This window comes from Macaca nemestrina, chromosome 15 (genome assembly GCF_043159975.1).
Source record: "Macaca nemestrina isolate mMacNem1 chromosome 15, mMacNem.hap1, whole genome shotgun sequence".
Lineage (NCBI taxonomy): Eukaryota > Metazoa > Chordata > Mammalia > Primates > Cercopithecidae > Macaca > Macaca nemestrina.
Genome location: NC_092139.1, coordinates 83,913,101 through 83,929,716, shown reverse-complemented (window position 1 = coordinate 83,929,716; position 16,616 = coordinate 83,913,101). Strand labels below are relative to the sequence as shown.

At 53.1% G+C, this 16,616-nt stretch overlaps 1 protein-coding gene across 1 annotated transcript in view; it reads left to right on the top strand.

Moving 5' to 3' along the window:
- Window positions 1-12,481, top strand: part of LOC105480791 (GRB2 associated binding protein family member 4) — a 54,446-nt gene extending 41,965 nt beyond the window's left edge. The window contains 5 exon segments of the mRNA XM_071078922.1: window positions 126-390; window positions 811-901; window positions 7,147-7,243; window positions 8,214-8,318; window positions 9,207-12,481. Coding sequence (XP_070935023.1) covers window positions 126-390; window positions 811-901; window positions 7,147-7,243; window positions 8,214-8,318; window positions 9,207-9,350 — 702 coding nt within the window. The 3' untranslated portion in view covers window positions 9,351-12,481.
- The last annotated feature ends 4,135 nt before the right edge of the window (window positions 12,482-16,616 follow it).

Genomic DNA, 16,616 nt, shown 5'->3' with positions numbered 1-16,616 from the left:
CAAGGTGATCAAGAGTTTCGTTCAAAACACCCAGTCATGACTCTTTTTGGCCTTGTCTAGAAATTCTCATTCCTATCTTGTTCTTGCTGGTGATAGCTGTGTTTCTTTCACTTTCCCCTTCCTAGCCAGGAAAAGCACTCGTGGGCCTGTCGGACAGCATTGCTTCTGAGGACAGCTGTGTGCCCATGAACCCAGGCTTCCCTACCCTGGTGGCTGTGGAGCAAGCAGGCAGCGATTCTCAGGGTGTCTGCACCGCTGTGGGCTCATGTCCTGTTTGCTTTGACCTGCTTGGCTTCCCACTCACGGAGCTTTCTGTGCACCAAGACGTCAGCCAGGGACATGAGGTCCAGCTGCCCCCTGTCAACCGCAGCCTCAAGCCTAACCGGAAAGGTAAGTCTTTCCCCATTCTATCTCTTGACAATGTCCAGGGACTCTTCATTCGCTTAGGGGTCAGGTGGATCCTGGATGTGGAACGTCTGACTTTGGCAAGTTATATGAGTTCTCTGAGCCTCAGTTTTCTTCTCTGTGAAATGAAGATAGTAACTCCTACTTCCTGGGTTTGTTTGGAAAGAGAGTGTCTGGGACAGTGGCCCTGGCTCACAGCAGGTGTCCAGTGAAGTTTGGTCTGTGCCCTCCACGTGTAGACCAGGAAGAAGAGCTAGAGTTCAGGTTCCAGGCTGCTATGACCTCACCTTGTGGCCTTGGCCCAGCACAGGGTTCAAGGAAGGAGTGGGATACCTGGGTGGGGATTAGTCTGGCCGCAGGGAACCAGACCTGGCTGATGGACTGAAGGTTCTTTTCCTGCTCCAGCAAATCCAACACCATCCAACCTGAGAAACAACAGGGTCATCAGTGAGCTCTCCTTCAAGCCACCTGTCACAGAGTCCTGGTCTGGGACCAGGTGAGTGTCTGTCAGTGGAAACAGGAGCTTGGTTCGGGTTGGTGGAGTGAGTGGGATGGCCATTGGCTTGTGGTCAGGAAACTGGATGCTGATGTTGACCTGGACATAGCTGATCTTGACTGTGTCTCATGAGGCGTGGCGGCCTTCTCATCTGTAAAGGGGGAATAATGATCCCTGCCCCGTCAGTTCTTGATCTGGTAGCAGTGTGAGGTCTGGATGCTTCAAGTCAGGGCCCAGCTGGAGGCTGGAGCCCTGACAGAAGCCCTGAGCCCCACCCAGGATGTCCTCCTTGCCTTCTTATAGAGTCTGATTTCGAAGCAACCTGCAAAATGAGTTTTTAATCACCATTTTATAGATGGAGATACTGATTCAGAAAGGGAAAATGCTCAAGGCCACAAGGTAGTGAACTCCCAAACTAGACAAACCTCAGGTCTGCCCAATTCCTCTTCCTGTGTTTTCTCCATACCATCTCACTACATGGGGCTGTGAACTTCCCCGCCTGCCTCCCTGGGGCACTCCTCTCACCCCTGCCCCTTCCCTTCTTTCTCTGTCTTAGGAGTGCCAGCTTCTCGCAGGGCTCCAGGGCCCCATTCCCCATGAGGAGAAGCACAGCTCTGCAAAATCTTGCCCAGCACAGTGAATGCAGTGTCGATGGAGTCAGCGGTCACATCCATGGCTTCCATAGCCTTTCCAAGCCGAGCCAGCACAATACAGAATTCAGAGGCAGCACCTGCAGAACCCCCTGGAGCCTGGCCTCCCATGGCCACACCAGAGGCAGCCTCACAGGCTCTGAGGCAGATAATGAGGGTGTGTACCCCTTCAAGGCACCCAGAAGCACCCTGTGCCAGGAGTTTGGGGGCCACCTGGTGAACAACAGTGGTGTTCCGGCCATCCCACTCTCAGCGCACCAGATCCCTAGGACAGTCACGTTAGACAAGAACCTCTGTGCCACGGCCATGGCCACTCCTGGGCCTATTGGCTCCCTTCCTCTGCCCAAGGCAAGTCAGGCAGAAGCATGTCAGTGGGGCAGCCCTCAGCAGAGACCTTCAGTCAGTGAAAGCAGCAGGTGGTCCATTGACGCTGCCATCCCCAGGCGGAATACCCTTCCTGCAATAGACAACAGCCGATGTTGCCACGGTCAGTATGAGCCCTCACCGAGAAATAGAGGGAGAGGGGAGGTGGCACCGGGTTCTCAGTGGTTAGCTAGTCCTTGGTCTCCCATGGCCAAGGGAGACTTGGGAGCCACTCAGGTCACTGATAGTCAAGTTGATCTCCTGTCTGGACCTTGAGACCGCTGTGTCCCCCAGCACTGCAGGGTGTTAGTAGACAACCACAGTGGCAAGACTGTGGCAGACTCGGCCTCTACTAAGGGAGACAGAACATTCTTCGTTGCAGTACAGCACATTATGGGTTTGGAATTCTAAATAATCGCGTATGTATGTGTAAATCAAAGCAAAGACTTAAAATAGAAATTGAGGAGATCAGTCCAAACTAGAGCCAAACCAGTGTGGACTCACAGTTGAAACAAAACGAGATCTTCAAAATATTTTCCAACCTATATTTGGATCTCTTTGATTGAAGTCTAAACTTGTATTTGAAATACCTAGATTTTTTTGTCATTTGTTTTCCACTGAGAGTATTTTATATCTGCATATAACCTCCTCTCCTCAATGAAAAGAAATAGATCAATAGTAACTCCTTTCCTTTTGCATCCATTCTTACATCTTGCAAAGCCTTTGTTTGTTCTTCCCGTTATGAGGGAGTTTGGTGGGGCAAAGCCTTGTTTTCTCTGTTTTATATGAGGCCCGTGGTACTTAGGCTTATTCAGGGTTGCAAGTCAGAAGTGGCAAAGATGAACCTCATGCTGAGGTCCTGGATCCTGGGTTAGAACTCTTTGCAGTCTTTTCAGTGTTTCAGCAATTTGAGCAAGGCCCTTGTGCTGTGAAATTGAAATGATAGAGACATATATAAAACAGGTTTGCTGTTCAGAGCTCACATTTATGTACACAATGAAATGAAACCGATATGCAGAAGTCAGTACAAGCCCTCTTTACTGTTCCTGGAGGTGGCAGGTGGGTGAAGGGGATGGGTGGTGGGTGCCATAGGAGTTGAAGGAGAAGTGTATCCTGTGGGTAGATGTCTAGGAGAGACACTCTGTGGGTAACACTGGAGCTGGACCTGGAAACCCAGGAGGAGTTGTGGTAGGGAGCAAGGTTGTGTTAGAGGTAACACCTTGTCATTTGGGGTGGAGAGTCGTGTCCTCTGGAGCGTCAGTGAGACCCTGAGCAGCACTGGGGAGGGTGTGGGAGGCATCAACACATGGATCAGCTGTGATACATGTGGATCTCCTTCCTCTGTCATAGCTTCCTCCTGCAGTTACCCCCGGCATGGTGCAGGGAATGCCGGCCGGCCTGCTGAGTCCATGCATGAGGGAGTCAGTTCTTTCCTGGTGAGTATGACTGAACCAGGGGTCCCCAGGCTGGCTCAGGGAGGTAAAGGTCACACTCCAGGGAACTAAAAGCACATCCCCCAAAGGGTGACAGCATCTCCCTCCTAGGAGCCCGCCTGGGTTCTTGCCTCAGTTCAGAATCATAGGTTCAGTTTTTGGATAAGTGAGATACAGGTATCCAGGTCTGGAAGAAAGTGAGTACTTAAGTAGATGGGATCACAAGGCTCACCAGCCCTGTGGGTAGCAGAGGGTGCAGAATGCTGGGGTTCTGGGTGCTCTAAGCAGGTGCTCTAACCCATGAGGTCCCCTGGAGCAGGAGTGCTTCCCTGTGAGCCTTTGGTATGGGTAGGCGGAGGGGACAGGCTACCGGGGTGGTGGGTGATGTGATTCAGCAACCTTATCCAGGAGATCCTCTGGAGAAGGGGTGCTTCCATGTGAGCCTCAAGGCAAGGGCAGTACTCAGAGTCAGGTGAGGTGGATGGATTCCAGGCTGCCACCTGGAAAGGGTAACCACAGTTGTCCAAGGTGTCAGACAAGCAACAAAGCCTGGCTTCAGGCCCCTTATAAAGATGGTGGGAATTAGGTAACCAAGGCAGAGGGCAGATGGGGCAGGAGCTGGAGGAAGGCTGTACCTAGGTCTGCTGCATTGCACAACTCTGTGGCAGCTCTGCCTGCAGCTTGATGGTCACCCACAAGCCTGAGTGAGCCCCAAGCTCCCTGTACCTCCCTGATACCTTGTCTGTTAATCACAGCCGTTGGGGGAGAGGAATCTCCTTGTCTGCTGAAGTGCACCTCGCCCCACACCTCACCTTCCAGGGCCAAGACATCTGATATGGTCCTTGCCTTGATCAGGGCCTGAGATGCTGACCTGCCTGAAGGGGTGGCCTGCCCCTCCACACCTTTGGGCGTTTCTCCTTGGGTGGAATGAGAGACTTGAGGAAAGAAATGAGACACAGAGACAAAGGAAAAGTGGGCCTAGGGGACCCACACCAGCACCGGTCTCTGAGTTCCCTCAGTATTTATTGATCATTATCTTTACCATCTTGGAAAAGGGGAAGTGGCAGGACAAATAGGATCATAGGAGGGAGAAGGTCAGCAGAAAGACATGTGAATAAAGATCTCTGTGACATGAATAAGTTTAAGGAAAAGTGCTGTGCCTTGATATGCATATGCAAACATCTCCATAAACCTTTTTAGTGCATAAAGAGCAGCACTGCAGCACGTCCCACCTTCGGTCCTAAGGCGGTTTTCTCCTATCTCAGTAAGTAGAACATACAGTCGGGTTTTACACTGAGGCGTTCCATTGCCCAGGAACGGACAGGAGACAGATGCCTTTCTCTATCTCAACTGCCCAGAGGCCTTCTTTCCTCTTATACTAATCCTCCTCAGCACAGACCCTTCATGGGTTTTGGACGATCAGGTCTTTCCCTTCCCACAAGGCCATATTTCAGACTATCACATGGGGAGAAACCTTGGACAATTCCTAGCTTTCCTAGGCAGAGGTCCCTGCAACTTTCCGCAGTGTATGTGTCCCTGGGTACTTGAGATTAAGAGAATGGTGATGACTTTTCACCAGCGTACTGCCTTCAGGCACTTTTTGAACAAAGCACATCCTGCACTGCCCCAAATCCATTAAACCTTGAGTCACCACAGCACATGTCTCTGGCAAGGACAGGGTTAGGGGTAGTGATACAGGTTAATAGTATCTCAAATACAGAACAAATGGAGTCTCTTATGTCTACTTCTTTCTACATAGACACAGTAACAGTCTGATCTCTCTTTCTTTTCCCCACACCCGCCAGTGCTGAGTCAGGACTTGAGGTGGATGGTGGGTCTTGAGGCCACACCTGCATGGTGCACGGCCTGTGCTGCCTTCTGCTTGGGTCCAGTATCCAGAAACCAGAGTGGACCCAACCACTAAAGATATTTTATCCTATAGATTTGTCACAAATTGTAGTTGGACCCCATGGGGTCCTGAGAGCTAGAAGGGCCCAGACATCTCATTTTTTCTTGCCTCTACTTTGATTTCAGAGTCTTTCCAGGGTCACTCTGATAGCTTCAAAGTGTAGCCCTCCCCATGTAATGAAGGCTTATAATTGTATGCTGCCCTGGCATCCACATTGAATGCAGGTTTAACTTTCTCAGAACAGAGGCAGAGGACTTAGTCACCCCGATGGTTTCCAGTTCTACATCACACCCATGTGGCTTCAGTCAGTGGCCAGAGATAGGAACTTAGACTCACCTCCCCCAGCCAGCAGACTGGGCTCGCCACTGTCTTGCTGCTCCCTTTAAATGGATCATCCAGGCATTTACTCCAACCTTAATTAAGTGATCCACACCCCATTCCGCAAGATACACTGCCAGTTGCCACCCTCTTTCCTGTTGCTCTCTTTTTCTGTGCTCCCTGACCTCCCCGGACCTGTAAGAACTGAAAACTCTTCCACTTTTACGTGTGACTGTGTCATGGAAGCTGCTCCAAAGTCTGACCCCTGAGGCTGCCCAGAGGGGCCCCATGCATGGGGTTCCTGGCTGGAGCACTTCTGTCTGGGCCTCTGGTGGCTGCTGAAGACAGCAGCCCCCAGCCAAGGTGATCAAGAGTTTCGTTCAAAACACCCAATCATGACTCTTTTTGGCCTTGTCTAGAAATTCTCATTCCTATCTTGTTCTTGCTGGTGATAGCTGTGTTTCTTTCACTTTCCCCTTCCTAGCCAGGAAAAGCACTCGTAGGCCTGTCGGACAGCATTGCTTCTGAGGACAGCTGTGTGCCCATGAACCCAGGCTTCCCTACCCTGGTGGCTGTGGAGCAAGCAGGCAGCGATTCTCAGGGTGTCTGCACCGCTGTGGGCTCATGTCCTGTTTGCTTTAACCTGCTTGGCTTCCCACTCACGGAGCTTTCTGTGCACCAAGATGTCAGCCAGGGACATGAGGTCCAGTTGCCCCCTGTCAACCGCAGCCTCAAGCCTAACCGGAAAGGTAAGTCTTTCCCCATTCTATCTCTTGACAATGTCCAGGGACTCTTCATTCGCTTAGGGGTCAGGTGGATCCTAGATGTGGAACGTCTGACTTTGGCAAGTCATGTGAATTCTCTGAGCCTCAGTTTTCTTCTCTGTGAAATGAAGATAGTAACTCCTACTTCCTGGGTTTGTTTGGAAAGAGAGTGTCTGGGACAGTGGCCCTGGCTCACAGCAGGTGTCCAGTGAAGTTTGGTCTGTGCCCTCCACATGTAGACCAGGAAGAAGAGCTAGAGTTCAGGTTCCAGGCTGCTATGACCTCACCTTGTGGCCTTGGCCCAGCACAGGGTTCAAGGAAGGAGTGGGATACCTGGGTGGGGATCATTCTGGCCACAGGGAACCAGACCTGGCTGATGACTGAAGGTTCTTTTCCTGCTCCAGCAAATCCAACACCATCCAACCTGAGAAACAACAGGGTCATCAGTGAGCTCTCCTTCAAGCCACCTGTCACAGAGTCCTGGTCTGGGACCAGGTGAGTGTCTGTCAGTGGAAACAGGAGCTTGGGACTGGGTTGGTGGTGGAGTGAGTGGGATGGCCATTGGCTTGTGGTCAGGAAACTGGACGCTGATGTTGATCTGGACATAGCTGATCTTGACTGTGTCTCATGAGGCGTGGCGGCCTTCTCATCTGTAAAGGGGGAATAATGATCCCTGCGCCATCAGTTCTTGATCTGGTAACAGTGTGAGGTCTGGATGCTTCAAGTCAGGGCCCAGCTGGAGGCTGGAGCCCTGACAGAAGCCCTGAGCCCCACCCAGGATGTCCTCCTTGCCTTCTTCCCACGACAGCCACACCTTTTACTCCAGCTCCTCCCAATACCCCATCTCCATGCAGAGCATCACCAGCACAGACTCAGAAGACAGTGGAGAGAGAGAGATTTTCTTGGTGAGTCCTTGGGGGTCACTGTAAGCCGCCTATCAGAGTCCCCTGGGACCCACACTCACGTCCCTGGTTCCCAGCGTAGCTACCCCAGCTGACTCACCCCAGCCCAGTCAGGTGTGATTTGGTCTCCTGTTGCAAGCCTTCTTGAGCACAGGCATATCAGGCAATCATCAGGGTTAGGAATATGATGGTTTCCCCTTAAGGAAGTCTGGAACTTGAAGAGCAGAGGCAGCCCGCCTCGCCCTCACGATGGTGATACAGGTGGTGCCCTACCCTGGAAGAGGCAGAGTTGGAGGTCTCTTCTTGGCCATGGGGAGACACAAATGTACATGCCTCACCGTGGTGAGGGCTGTGAGAGACGTGGAGATGCAGGTGGACCACAGGATACCTGTTAGATTGGCACTGAAGAGGGCATCATGACCAGCACTTGATAGTTGCTGCATAGATACCGGAAGAATGAGCCAGCCAACCAGCAAAGCAGCCAAAACCCAGAGCCCAGGGCGGCCGCTTTTCTCACCAGAGCCACACTTCAGGAATGTCCCAGCAAGGTGGCAGCCTTCTAGGGAGGAGGCTGGGGGACCCTGTGTGTCTCCTGGAGAGCTGCCAAGGGAGTAGGCTCCATGTAGCCCGGGGTGGTGGGCAGTAAGGGAGTAGGCTCCGTGCAGCCTGGGGTGGTGGGCACTGCTGATCTCTGGGAGCTGGAGGGGGAGGCAGCTGCTTTGTAGGATGGACCCACTCTGGGCCATGGGTGGGAGTTTCAGAGGACTGATTGGGTGCAGCATCTAGTGTATGAAGGAGAGGCACAGTAGTAAAACCTGGCTCACAGGACTGCTGAGAGGGTTTGAATGAGCAGAGTGTGCCCCAGTGCATGGCTCAGAGTAGGACCCAGTAGGCTCGCAGGTGTGATCCACTGGGTGCTGCGTCTGTCTGTGTCCTAAACTCATTTGTAGGATTTTCCTCCTTGTGACAGCAGAACGCGGCATCTGCATTTCCTTTTTCCGGTGGCACCAGCAGTTCAGCCCTGCCAAGGAGCACTGGTACCATCCACTATGTGGCCCTGGACTTCCAGCCGAGCAAGGTGCCTGGGGTGGAGCTGGGGTTGGGCAGAGTCCTTGGGTCCTGGGAGAGAGACTGTGGGGCCAGGCCCTTCAGCACCAGCAGCACCGGGCTGCTGGGCTGCCACTGTCAGCCCAGTGCCTGGCTCTTATGCTCAGTGGTGCTCTGATCTGGATTTTGGGGCTCCTGTTCCTTCCCTCTCAGCATGGTGCCTTCATTAGCCTGCCCTGACTCCCTGTAGAGACAGACAGATGACGGTGTGGAGACTTGATCTGTGGAGGTTGTGGAATAAATCAGGAGAGACCCAGGACTCAGCAACCTGGCTCCAGGCCAAACTCTTCTATGAGGAGAACTCACTGTGTGGGAGGGTTCCAGAGCTCGGCCATTGATGCGGGGGCGTCAGAAGGGACTTCGGGGCCCTGGAAAGCCTCCCGAGAAAGCACACCTACTGGTAGACAGTAAAGCACTGTCTACTACTAGACAGTAGCCAGCCTGTCTAGACAGCAGGGTGGAGAGCTCCACCTCTGTGCATTGCCCCCTTTGGGGAGATAGGGCTCACCGAGGCACCCCTGGAAAGGCCTAGGCTGGTGCTTGTTGACACCTGGGAAATTTCCTGCCCTGGATGAGTGTTTAGAGGGGAAGGCCTTGACCAATCTTTGGGCCAGAGAAGGGCCTGGCTCTTCCTGCGAGCTGGGAGATGAGAAGTGCTGGCAGGGCTGTGGCATCCAGCAGCAGGAGAGGTTAGCCTGGAGTTGAGGCTTTAAAGCCCAGGCCCCACAGGCTGCTGAGAGCAGGAGGCGGAAGTTCCTTTCCCCCTGAGACAGTTTGGGAGAGCCCCCTCCTCAGCCTGTCCTTCCTCACCAGGAACTCACAGACACTCCCACTCCCACTTCCACCCTCTGTCCCTCAGTCATCCATAGGCTCTGTCACGTCCGGGGAGAAGGTGGACTATGTCCAGGTGGATCTGGAGAAGACCTGGGCCCTGCAGAAGACCATGCATGAACAGATGTGCCTGCGGCAGTCCTTGGAGCCTCCCAGGGGTGCCAAGCTGTGACTTGGGCCACCAAAACCAGAGCGGGGCCAGGACAGTGCTTCAGAGCTGCTCCTCCACACTCTACAGCTCTGTGGTATCAGGGACCGCATCCCTTATCCAGAGAGCAGAGGCCTGATCCAGGCACATCCTCTGCCTACTCGGGGCCCACGTCTGCCTTTGGCTGGCTGTGGTCCCCACCTTCACCCCCTTGCTAGGAGCGGTTGCCAGCAAGCATCCTCAGTCTCTTCCTGCTCCTCAGACCCAGGCTCCCAACAGATTTCCACACTCACACTTCGCTCACGGTCCTCAGCCTCTTCCCTCTAGCCTTTGGGCTGTTCCCCTCAATCCTGGAACATGAGGAGCTACCCTGCTGACCCTGGGACCCGAGGCCCGCAGGCCACAGTGGACATGGACCTTTTCAGCCCTGGCATTTTTTGGTCAGGGGAGAGGCAAGGCCATCAGACGTTGAGATAGTTGAGAAGGAAGGTTAAAGGTGGTCTTGAGAAGCAAAAGAATTAGATCCTTAGACCCAGCAAGGCAGCTCTTACCTGCAGGGTCTCCCACTTTCAGACTGAGGCCAGAGTATGGCAGCTGCTCCTGGGTGGGAGAGGCAGAGAGGGAAAGGCAAAAGGAAGGGAAAACATTAAGAGTTTCAGAATGAACAGGGCAGAGCAGACACTTCAACCTACCTTGGGGTGAATAGACTTTCCTCCTCCAAAAAATGACTGCCCACAGGGTTTGATGGAGGCGGCCTCCACACCCTGTCAGCACCTGTGAGTGCCACACTTCACCAGACCAGGGGCCTGGTCAGCTTCTGGGGATGTACCCCTCAGCAGGAGCCCTCTCCCCTGGCTCAGGTGGCCAGGCCCCGGGCTTAGGCACTGAGGACACAGGAGTCTATCAGACCTTTTCCCAAACTTGACAAGGTCACATCAGTGAGGGAAAGGACAAGGACGCAGACGGTGGTGATGGGCAAGATGGGCTGAAGGTGCTGATGGGGTGCCCAGAAAGTGGAAACTCCTCAGGGAGTGGAGGCAGAGAAGGTGGTTTTTAGGACAAGGGGTGCCTGAGTTAGGCTTGAGAGGAAGTTAGGTCAGATTTTTACAGGGAAGGAGGGCAGGGCCAGGGTGCGGTGGAGGAAGAAGGAACGACAGACTGGAAAAGCCTTGTGCTGAGGGACCAAAGGGACTTTGGAGTGCAGGTCCAGCTGCTCAGAACTGCAGGGGCCGGGCCTTTGTGCTTCCACAGTTGGAATGGTGATGGCCGGGTGGCCACACTGGGCAGAGTGTGCAGGGTGCTGGATGACTGGCCCAGCCCTGACTGTGTCCCTGTAAGGTCCTCTGCAAGAGACCCCATACAGCGCAGCTCTTAACTGCTGTTCCCTGTCCCCAGCTGACTACAATGGGGCCCAGTATTGATCTCAGTTCCCAGCCCAGTCACCTTCCTTGTTGATCCCAGGCTGCTGAGAAAGTGCTGCGTGTTCTGAGTGTGCGTGGCATGCATGAACCTGGTGGAGGCTTCAGAGACTGAGGTGTTGAAGTCCCATCTCCAGAGGGGTTCCTTCTAGCTGTTGGTTCCTGTGACCACCAAAACCCTGAGGGTGAGATTAGGGTGGAGATGGAAAGAAGGGCAAGAGAAGAGGACACGGGCCTATTGGAAGCAGAGCTCTATTCCCAAGCCTGAACTCCAGTCATGTCTAGCATGTGTCCACCCCTCCACCCACCAGCCCAGAAGGAAAAGTCAACTCAGCTTAATACAGGGGTCCTTGGACCTATCATGAGGTTAAAGTCCACCTCCCCTGGTGGCCTGGCCATGAGTGAGACCCCAAAAAGGGACACCTCAGCCAGTGCAACTCTCATGAGGGCTTGTCCTGCTGGGCTCTCCAGGGGAGCCGCCTTCACCCACCCCCACCACCTGCAAAGTTAGAGAGCAGTCAGGTGGGAACAATGAGAAGCAGGGGCAAGGACATCTCCCTAGGACCTTGCTTTTCCATCTGTGGAGTGGGTAGTTGGATTTGATATTTTCTGGCCCCTTCCTAGGCTGAGGCTCTACTGGTCTCGGGGAGCTCCTTGCTCTGTTACTTCTTTCTGGAGGATCTGCATCACGAGGGATGAGCAACACCAGAGCTTTGGCCAATTAGCCAGTCCCTCCCTGGCTTGATATGGACAACTTCTTTAGTTCAAACCAGTCAAACAGACCGCATTCCTATGGCAGAAGCACAACCATTCTGGTTGTGGGATCATAGGCTCAGCTGCAGTCTGCCTTGTGGTCCTTCAGCATGCTGTGAGGCTGTCATCTCAGTCCCAGGCCCTGGCACAGCACCACCGGTATGACTGTGACCTCCAGGGAGATGCAGGACAGGGAAGTGAGCACTGCCGTTCTGGGCCTGGGCCTTGATCTAGGAAGTGTAGGGGAGGGGAGGCTGACCTGCACAGCACTAAGGGCATCATTCTGGGATACACCAGGCCCCTGGGGCCTGGGACAAGGGCCGTCTGCCTGCTGAGAGCCCACTGCAGAGTCAGGCTGGCATATTCGGTCCGGCAGTGTGTGTTCTTGTTTTTATTTGTTGGCTACTTGTATCTTGCTGTTTAGAATCATTTTGTACAGAATGTTTGGTTTCTCCTTAAGAGAAAATGGGCGAGAAGCCCCGTCTTAAGTTCTTGACTTGGTACCATTTAAAACTGACATTTCATTTTTCAAATCACTGTTGGTGCCTAATCACTGAAGTTAATCCATTTTTTTCTACAACTTTTATTATGTGTATTTACCCTGTGAGCAGACCTGGGGTGACAGGAGTGTGCTCAAGTGGTTGTCGTTTCTGCTGTGGCCACGGGACAGGCCTCGTGCTGGCAGGCTCCTTTGTACTGAGGCACTGGAGCAGGACAACAGTGAAGTGCATGAGGAATACAGCCCAGGGTGGGCTGCTTGGGTCTCTCTGGGAGTGGAGCCCATACTCACTGAAGTCCCACCTTGGGGTGAGCCTGAGCACCTGGCTGCCCTGGGTAGGCACAGACACACACTGTCAACAAGAAAAGCGTTTCAGAATCATTTCTCCAATGACCGAGGAAGGCCACTGTGCCAGTCTGTTCACTTCATCTTAAGTAGGAAATAAGTAGTTTTCCTGGCTCAGAAAGAAAATAAATTCTCTTTATCACAGAATCTGTTTTCCTAATCTGTAAACTGGACATTGTGCTAGCATCTGCCAATTCGTCTTTCTCAGAAGGGTGTCTAGTGGTGGGTTCCGAGAGGGCCTCATCTGTGTCTGTGTCCACTGGGCCTCTGGCACAGGTCCCTGAGGTCTGACATCTCACAGCTCCCCTCCACCCACTGCACAAGTGGGGCAGCCCTTGAGGTCCCTGGTGCCTTTTTACCTGTACCATGTTCTCCCAAATGGCACTGCAGGCATGGTGCTTGGGGACCCAGTGGTAAGGGCTGCTCCCAGGCTCTGTACATGCCCCACTTCTCTGCTTCAACTCCAGGATAGGGTGGGGTCCAGGAAAGGAGCCGGGTGCAGGCTCTGGAGTGGGAAACCTGTGGTGAAGGCTGATCCTGGGCTCTGTGAGCGTGGCTGCTCCTGCGTTTCTCTAGCTCCAGGATGGGATGGTGCCTGTGGTAAGGAGCTGGGTGTAGCCATGGTGGGTGCACCATGGCCCTGTGTGACAGCTAGTCCTCGGCCCTGCCAGTGTGGCTGCTCGTGTGCTCCTCTCCAGCTCCTGGATGGGATGGTGCCCACGGGAAGGAGATGGGTTTGAGTTCCGGAGAAACGGGGCTGCCTCCCAGCTAGCCCTGACCCGTGTCAAGTCCAGCTCTGGAGATGTGACAACCCCCTCTCAACCTCCCCAGCTGCTTAGGTGCGAGGAAAGGAATGTGGCATCTGCAACAGGTGTTTGTGGGCAGTCCAGAATTCTTGGGTCTGAAACATCTCCAGTTATTTGGGTTTCAGGTGCACCTGAGAGGTGAGTCCCCTCCACAGTATTCCACTGGGATGCCGCATCCTGTGCACCCTTCCTCCCTCTTCCATTCAATCCTCTAGGTCCTCCCAGCCTCAGAACTAGGCAAGTCCTTCAGCACACAGGGCTCTCACTCCATGCTGTATCTCAAGTGAAGGGGACGGGTATGTCCTCGCCTTACCAAGGAGGAGCACGGGTCCCTATCAGGCTGCCCAGATGCAGTGAGGAAATCAAGGGTACAGCATACAGGAAGAGCAACAGCTTTCAAAGACTCCAGAGAGGCTGGTTTCATACTGTTTGAGAACAAGGGTCTTTCTCTTCGTAGAAAAGGGGCTATAGCAGGGTCAAGGCACAAGAAGGTCACTGGACTGCCCCCGCTCAGCCCTCAGGTACTGCTCTGGTTGTCCATGGCTAAAACTCATCCTGCTGGCCAAAGCCTTTGCTGTTCCAGTTGTTAAATATTTTGATACCACCCTTAACTCTAAAGGGTGGAGTCACAGGCACAGTTAGGAGCTAGAACTAACCTCCCACTGACACTTGGCCATTCACACTCGTAGAACAGCACACTTACCAAATAACTGCATAATTCATTATGCAATGTCTGTTCCTCTGAAGTAAGGGGTTAGGTCTGTTTGGATCACCAATATATTCCGACACTGAGCAATGAATGAATGAACGGATGGATGGATTTTTAAAAGACTCAAAGTGAAGGGAAATACTATATTGACCCAATGCTTGGCTGAGACTGGATGCATCTCCACCCAGGAGATCAAATCCAGGAATCTGGTGGGTCTGCTCTCCCACAGGTGAGGATGTTGCTGTCCTTGGAAATGGCTTCCGTCCAGCCGTGTGGAGGGTGGACGTGGTCCAGACTCTGGGAGAGCCCGGCTCAGCCTTGGGCCCCTCCCTGGGCCACTGCTGGTAAAAGAGCACACAGACTTTCCTTGCATAAGAGGGATGGGACATTGCAGTAGACAGCAGGAGGCGGCCACCTGTGTGGGCAGTTTCCCATAGGGGCTGGGCAGCAGCACCCTTGCGGGCTTAGCAGTGGTTGGGACAGCTCTCCCGGGACACTCCAGAGAGTGCTGGTTCAGTGCTAGTTCACAGCTCTGGCCTGGCACCAGCAAGTGGGCAGCGATGTCACCCAGGATCTTGCAGTTCCCGCATCGAAGGGGAAGCACAGCAATCTTTGGATGAGGTAGTGTGGCCGCTGGCTCAGGCCCCTGTCTGTTCAACACTCTTAGGGACAGCACCCACCTCGCTGGAGCAGCAGCTCTCTGCTGTCAGCCTGTGAGGGAACAGGAAGTAGTTGACCAGGTTCAAGTCAAAGCTGGAGCCCTGGAGACCACACAACGCTTTCACAGAGAGGGCAGTGGTGTCCCTGTGGGTCCCTGGTCCCAGGCTATTCTCCCCCTTTTTGTTCACCCCCTTCATTCACTTCTGTACCCTCAACAGCCCAGGGATGCCTGGCAATGTGGGTGCTCAAAGTTGACAGTAGATGAATGATACTTACAGCACGTGAAGGCCCCAGACTTAATGCAGTAGGTGGAATCACTGGAGAGAGATTTGGGCAGCACAGCACAGAATGGGGCTCTAGGGGGCCCTGCCATGGCCCCAGAGGCTCCATTATGAACCTGTGCTAGCATGGACAAGGGCTTAATAGCTTCTTCCATGAAGCAGGCTCTTGTAGTCACATGCAGGTGGGTCCTGGGGCAGGGAGGGTGTCACTGTGGGGGCCTGACCGGAGCTACCTTTCCACCCATGCCTCCCGCTGCACACACTTGGCAGCGGGAGGCTTGATCCAGGAAGGCAAAGAGCCACTGCAGCCTGGAAATAAAAGGCTGTGAGTTGTTCTCAAATGAAGCCAAGAGTGTTTGAAGCTTCACAAAAAAAGCAGGAGTGCCCAGGGTAAGCAAAGGCCCCGAAGGAGCCTCTACTCACCCATGGTCTCCAGGCCAAAGGCAGAACAGGCATTTCTAGTTCAAAGTGAGGCTGGAGGCATGGGACCCGGAGGAAGAGAAGGTGAACACTTGGCCCAGAGTGTCTGGGATTGGAAACACAGCAATGACCTTGGTTTGGAAAATAAGCGGTATAACAAGGTAACCCCTGAAATCCCTTCCAGCTCTGACATCCCATAGCCCCAGGAGCCAAAGATTAGTGTGTCCTAAGGTCTTGTGATACCAGGGTTCTAAGGCTGGGGCTCAGGTCTGCCACGGAGTTCATGTCAACATCATTCCAACCACAGCAGCCCCCATACCCCTTTCTCCATGGTTCCCCAGGAGAGAGCATCCACACCCCTGCAAAGCAGCAAGCTCCACCTCTGTCCCAGTCCACTGCTGCAGCCCCTGTTCAGGGGCCTGGCCCTAGAGCCGCCATGAGTTATTCCACCCACACCACTTTCTCCCTGCTTCCCTGGGACAGGGCATTCAGACCTATGCAGAGCAGTGCCTCTGGCTCCAACTCCACCCCGAGTCCACTCCTGCAGCCCTGCTCAGCACCCTGGCCCTAGAGTCACCCAAAGTTATCCCCCTGCCTTCAAATGAGAAAGGCAGGCATCAGTATGAGAATTATGCTGACAGAAGAGGACATGGTGGTGTACACTGGCTTCTGATGGCAGAGGTGTGGTCCTATGGGAGACAGGAAGGAGATCCTCTTCATGCCCATATTCCCTGGAACAAGCTGATTTCCAGATCCCAGCTTTGTTTCTCTTCTCACTAGACAATCTGGAAAGATCAGTCATGCATTTCTCCAAACGGCCCACCGCACAGAATAGCACTTCTTAAAGTGTGGGCCACTCAGCTGTTTCAAGGCAATGTAAGTTCAGAAATGGAGGAAGCCTTTAGAAACCTGTAAAGCATTGTGATATTACCATGGCCACATAAACACAGGGTTTTTTTTTTTGTTTTTGTTTTTTTTTTTTTTGGTAAGTCATTTTATTGTATTTTACAAAAGTAATGGTCTGCAGCAGACCAAAATTAGAAAAAAACAAGTCCTTCACCAGGAAGTTTGAGAAGAACAAGGAGCCGCAGCTTGGGAAGTCAGAGATCATAGCCAACCTCCTCTGCTGAACCTGAAGTTCAGAGAGGAGAAATTGCCTTGAGGTCATACTATAAACCTGGATCAAAGCTTACTTTCACAGAATCAAAGCTGAAAGTTTGAGTGATTTTTAAGCAAGCCATAAAGTGAATAGGTAGCCATAGATAGTAAATACTGCGTTTGTTGCATTCAACAAAAACATGTCTGAAACCAGAATGAATGGGAGCTCCACACAGGAGGACGCAGTCCACCACCATGGACTCATTGAGAAAAGTCAGTGATGTCAAGCAGCCAGCGAGGA